This window comes from Azolla caroliniana, unplaced genomic scaffold (genome assembly GCF_043228905.1).
Source record: "Azolla caroliniana isolate FFs.n. ecotype wild unplaced genomic scaffold, voAzoCaro1.0.p SCAF_4, whole genome shotgun sequence".
Classification (NCBI taxonomy): domain Eukaryota; kingdom Viridiplantae; phylum Streptophyta; class Polypodiopsida; order Salviniales; family Salviniaceae; genus Azolla; species Azolla caroliniana.
In genome coordinates, this window is record NW_028230439.1 from 21,800,458 (window position 1) to 21,806,886 (window position 6,429).

The following is a 6,429-nucleotide window of genomic DNA, read 5'->3' on the forward strand; positions in this document are numbered from 1 at the left end:
AGTGGTATAATATTTTGTGTTTTGCATGTTGGCCCTCATCGAAGGGATATCCAAATGGTCAAAGGTCAATGATGAAATAATTCGGAGTCTTGAAGCTCTGATCACAAACGTCTTAGATGGTCTTGAGCATGACAATGACAAGACAAGAGAGATTGCTCATGCATGAACCATTACTTATGGACTACCTTGAATCTCGAAGCAATGTTTAAGGTGAAAGAAGGAAAGGATTTATATATTCGAGGAACTTAGGAAAGCTTGTAAAGGAGGCCTTTCTCGATGCAACGGTGAATGACAGTAACTTCTTGTCAAAACCCGAATTTGTGGACCGAAAACTAAAGTATGTGATACCTACATTGTCAAAAGTCGAGGCACGTCTCAATGATCGTGTGAAGTATCATCGTGACGTGGACATTAAACTTGCCTTTTGACAACAAGGACACTTAAGAGAGACAACTACTGAAATGTGTATGAAATCCAAAGTTTTTTAAAACCAATCCTCCTCTCCTTCCTTGGTATAGTTTGAGGTTGTACTGATCACGCAAACCGTTAACACGAAGCACATATATACATAGTCAACATTTAGATTTAGATAAGACACGCAATGTATTTAGATTCAAAGTAGGAGGCACACAATGTAGCTGGAAGCAGACGATTGTCGTTAAGTTTCTAGGTTTAACTTGTGTGTCTCGTGCATGGCCCAAGTGGGCTAATGAGGAATTTGGGTTTTTTCTAGTCGCAAGAAACATGAGCAAGAGGGGGGGGGGGACAACATGCTCGCCATTCTTCGTTATGGTTGGTTAAGTCTGAGAGCGTGATTCAGAAAACCAACCAAAACCTCACATCCCACCAACAGGTTCAATTTTTGATGGGTCAAAAGGGTTATATATGTGAGATGGAGTAGTTAAAAAAAAGGCCATTTATGTAAATTTGGGGAAAGGCTATTTTTGATAATTTCGGAGAAAAGGCTAAACAGTTATAAAAAATAAAAATAAAACAGGACTAAAATTTGTAGAGTTTTGGAGGAAGGCCATTTATGTAAATTTGGTAAAAGGCTATTTTGGTAATTTTGGAGAAAAGACTGATCTTTTGTTATTTACGTTTCTTTTTAGGGCTTCCTATTCTTTGCTTTACACTTCCTTTGATCTCCTCCTCCTCCTCCTTAACCCTACTACTAATCTCCTTAATGTTCCCCTTAATGACCGTGATTAGCACCTTAATGGGCTTTATCACCACCTTAATGAGCGTGATTAGCACCTTAAGCACGGTCATTAGCTCATCCTCCTCATCCTCATCCCCTTAATTGAACCCAATGATTGATATGTGTTGATTAATCACATGATGGATATTCAGCAGAAACTCAAATCACAGCATCCACCCTTCAATGCATATTCACTCGATCAATTCGTTCCTAATTACACTGATGCCCTCACTAATTACGGTAATACGCCCGCGAATTACGCTAATAATCCCGCTAATTACCATGCTCTCCAGCTAGCCCAAGCCCAAGCTGCCCGCCTTAGGGATCTCCATTCTGCTGTACTTAATGGAAACATAATTAGCCGAGATATCAGTCTTAATCCTATCTCTAATCCTGTCATTAGCCCCAGGATTAGCGAGCGATTAGCTCTTGTAATTAAGAAGAATCATGGAGCCAGTGCTAATTCGTCAACGGGGATTAATCGTGACCACGATTACCCAGTCTTTGTGCCGGTAATCTGTTATTAAAACGAGCTAATTCATTTCTTCCTCGTTCTGATTATGTATATCGGGTCTGTCTGTGGCCTCTGTGTGTAGGATTAGCGCTAATCCATGAGGCTTTATTAGTTGCAGGGTTGTGAGTGCCCTTAACTGACATTGGTATATGCCCCTTAATTACGTTGCTAATTGCCTTTGATCCCTTTTTAATTGCAGACGCGACAGCAATCAAAGGAGACGGGAAGGGATTCGGTGGGAAGCAATTACAGCTCGGAATCTCTAATGACGCCAGAGGAGCGACTCAATTACATACTGGATCATGACAACAAGAGTACATTCCCGGGGATAATTAGCACTAATCACAAAATTAACGCTAACAAGAATGCTAACCATCATCATTCCAGAGTAATTAATCGCCTGACATCGTCCAATGATCATTATAGTGGGCGCCACACCCCAATCAAAGCGTTGTCTGAGTTTCTGAGTGAAGAAGTCATAGCGTGGAGGCAGCGGCCATCACAGTGCAGATCGAGCGATGGATTAACGGTCCAACCGCACCACATTAGTACTAATCATCGCAAGCTCCACCATCATCAGAAATCGGCGATTAACGATGATCCAGGGCTAACATTAGGTGCTAACGATCATGGATCGGCAAACAAGGTGATTAAGCAGATCTCTGAGATCGCTAGTGGAAGATCATGCAAGCCCAGTAAGAGCGATTACTCTAATCACAACATCCTACAACGCATGCCCCTGATACATCATCATCGTTCTGAGCAATCTGTGGTTAATAAGGCGGTCCAGATCCGCGACAGGATGAAGGAAGACTCATCATCATCGCTTCTGATTAGTAGGCAGAATCCTGCGGAGGCGATGAAGGCGGCGAACCATAATGTGATTAAGGCGGCGAGCCATAATCCGATCAAGGCGGCATGGCTGTCGATCAGGGGGATGAATGGAGGTAATCATAGCAGGACAAAGGGGGGCCACAGGAGCAAAAGCCAGTTAGGGGAAGGCGATCGGATGGACGATGGGATTAGCACTAATCACAGTTGCCATTGCCAAGATAAGCAGCATTACACTAATCAGGCGGCTAATGGACAGCATCAGAATCGGGGGGCTCATCATTACGAAGAAGAAGAAGGAGGCGGCGGCGGCGGCTGCGGGGGGAATATTCGTGGGAATATTCGTGGATGGGGTCGTGGCGGGTACAATTCGGGCCTGATCAACGGGGCGGAGGCGGAGAGGGAGATGGAGGCGGCGATGGCGATGGACGAGATGGAGGCGAGGCTAATGGAGGCGAGGTGGAGGCGGGATATGGCCATCGCAGAGATGGAGGAGGTGAGGCTGGCGATGGAGGAGAGGAAGAAGATGGCCATGGACATGGCCATGGCCATGAGCATGGGCATGGACATGGACATGGACAGAGACATGGGCATGGGCATGGACATGGACATGGGCATGGATATGGACATGGACATGGACAGGCTGAAAGGGAAGAAGGCAGCACAAGCAGAAGCAGAGCGGAAAAGATAGATAAAGAGGATTTAGCGCTCTCCAGAGTAAATAGAAAGAAAGAAAAGAGGAGCTTCCAGATTTGGCCAAAGCCCAGCAAAGCCTATCAGCTGGGGCCACGTGTCTCCTCCATGTCCAGTTGCCATGACCCGACCCGACACATCATTGTGACCCGATCCGATCCGACCCATTACCGTCACCCGACCCAACACGTCATCACTCCCGGCTCTCCGGTGATCGCCCCCACCACCCACACTTGACCATCCATGCCAGCCATTTCATACACCACCACTACTAGTAGTAGTAGTATTACGTGGGGTAAACCCCGTTCGTCGCCTCTACCCGATCATAGCCCCCCCCCCCCCCCCCCGCCCAACCAACCAACGTTCCTACATTTGTTTCCTTTTGTGTGAAGCTGCGCGCCTTTCGTTCCTAAACAAGCCCCTCGTCCCGATGCTTTGGACACACAGGAAGCAATAACATTATTTGTGGCATCCTATTCGTGAAGCAAGCCCCTCGTCCCGATGCTCTGGACACAAGAAGCAAGCATTCCTGCCTAGCATCCTAATTTCGACATTTAAATCCACCGGCACCCCAGAGCTTACTGCATTCTATAGCATCATCATCTCATTCTTCTGGTCACCTACATTGTTTTGTCGCCCCACGCGTACACACTTCTTCTTACCGTCTCCATTGATTTGTCTTCTCTTTTCACTGGCCGAGGAAATGGGCAACAGGAGCACTGCGGACCAACAATGTACACCATAATCTTGTACTTTTAACACATTTTGGAAATTTGGTAAAGAGCTTTCCATTTTTACCAAGGAGTATATATATATAAATATATATGTATACTTGTGCGTGGAGAAGTCTGATATCGTGTAACGTGCTCTTCTGAACATGATGGAAGCTAGGGATGGTGGTTAATAAAATCACACGAGGGATCAACAACCAACTTACATCGGGAAACATGAGCTATTACAGGGAGTAGAGCATCTCAAGGAATCATAAAAGAAAGTACTCCTAAGTTCAATGTGATGTTTGTAATGTGATTCTATACGGTTGCGGCTATCAAAGGTTTTTCTACTTTCTAGTCATCCTTCCCCTAATTAAGATGACAAGGCCATTTTGTACATTACGTGCTCATGTACTCACCCAAATGTAACCAACAATAATCATAAACATCTATTACTTACCTTTACCATACTTCCACCTTGCTTGAAGTTACTTGTTTACTTGGGGAAATCACGAGTCTCCATTTTTTAACTAAATCGAGAAGGTTAAAATGTACATATTTATACATGAGTCACAACCTTTTTAGCTCTTTATCAATATAAATGAGTAAGTCACAATAATCACTATCGTTGACGTAAAGGATGTGATGTAACTTGATTCTGCCTTCCTTTTGCTTAGTACTAATCTTTGACAAGCGTTTTACAACTTAATGTGGACTTGAAGTGAAATTTCTATGAATAGATAATATAATGGATATGTGCTTGCATGGCCTCTACAATGTTCTTGTCTTCTTGTTTCCTCCTTGAACGTGTCACTTCTCTGTACAGTTTCGTGGTAGAAAATAGACTATCTTTTCTCCTCTCTCTTGTCATCTTGAGAATCAAGTTTGTGATAATATTTCCTCTCATTGTCTTGTAAGTCATGACATGACCACACTTGAGCTTTCACAATTAGCATTATGAGGCAAGTGAGCTTTAAGTGACATTCTAACTATCATGTCAGAGATCGATTATCTCTCATTATGGAGTTGAATAAGGTTCTTTTAGAATCTCTATGAGGTAACTGTGAGCATGATGAGTCATCATATAAGAATGTGATTGATACAATAAAATTATAGGTTTCCAAAATGATATCTCACTATAGTGGAAGAAGAGGGGTTTCCTAGAATCTCCATGAGGTAAATATGAGCATAATGAGTCATCGTATAAGAATGTGCGTGTTATAATAAAATAATAGGGATTCCACTTTCTCAAAGAAGTTCCATGGTTGGTGTGGCCAATTCATTTTGAGGGATGTGATGGTCATTGGCATGAGGATGCTCTAGGCCCATCTAAAACTATTGAAATCTCATGGCAGTGTTTGTTTATTACTTCATGTCATTTGTGTGTGATGGTAGGCATTGGGTTGGAGGGGGATGTCACGACATAGTCACATCCTTCCTCCCGCCCACTCAATAGATTAATAGAATTAGATGTGTCATGAAGAAGAAGAAGAAGATTATGATAAACATAGGTGTGGCTTTGCTAAAGGTTTGGGCATGTCCGTCTGTAGTAGTAGCCCTCTTGCATAATGGCTACTATGCTCATCTGCCCCGCTTACCTACACAACAATAAGGTCATGTGTCCACACCCACATCCAACAAGTCGGGACATCTTAAAATGACCCATGACACTTTTCTTCATGGACTACATACTTGCATGTGTTGTGGGCCCATTTAAAAACTATTGATTTCTCAATAGTAATGTTGGTTCATTACACTATTTATATTGAATGGCCTTTTAGAAAATTGGGCTACATAATTTAATAATCACTAGTGCCGTGATAAATTAGCCTAAAGACAAATGCGCACATGGAGGGGCGTAGATTTATAACCCTAGCCTACTCTAACTCCTATCATTTACACAATGTTGTATCTACATATTAGATCTTCATATCTATCTACCTAGAACAACGCCTTTTCAAATATAACAAATAGAATTTACATGTATATAGTATTGCCATTGTATTGGTATACGAGGTTATTACCCACACTAGTGCCGGATATGCCCATGTAATTGATGGAAAATGCAATGAAAATTCATAATTGGCTAGTGACAAGATTGTAAGGAAATATTTGGAGACATTTTGAATATAAATTAGTGAGGTTTTTTAATAGACGATAAGGAGAAAGCTTCTCACTATCAACAATCTTTTATTGATTCTACAAGTAGGATCACATGTAGACATTGGTTGACAAATAAATGTTCCTTAATAGGTAACGAACAATTCTAGCCTTCTTTGCTTTTTTTCCCACCAAACCAAAGAATTTCTCACATGCCATACATAATTAGAAAATGTATTTAGCATAGTTTAGGTTGCAATCCCATACAAATGTCTTTGGTCGATAAAGTTCATAGATGCCAACCAAGAACTAAAAAACAGATAGCAATCCTCAACTCACGTTTCATCATCCAATAATTGAGGGGCAAACACACACATATA

General features: G+C 42.2%; 1 protein-coding gene across 1 annotated transcript; it reads left to right on the forward strand.

The window, feature by feature from the left end:
• Nucleotides 1-1,155: 1,155 nt before the first annotated feature.
• On the forward strand, nt 1,156-3,571 carry LOC147865411 (uncharacterized). The gene is made up of 2 exons (XM_087318210.1): nt 1,156-1,710; nt 1,912-3,571. Exons 1-2 carry the CDS (start codon nt 1,336-1,338, stop codon nt 3,232-3,234), a joined length of 1,698 nt encoding a protein of 565 aa, XP_087174336.1. The 5' UTR covers nt 1,156-1,335; the 3' UTR covers nt 3,235-3,571.
• Nucleotides 3,572-6,429: the final 2,858 nt, after the last annotated feature.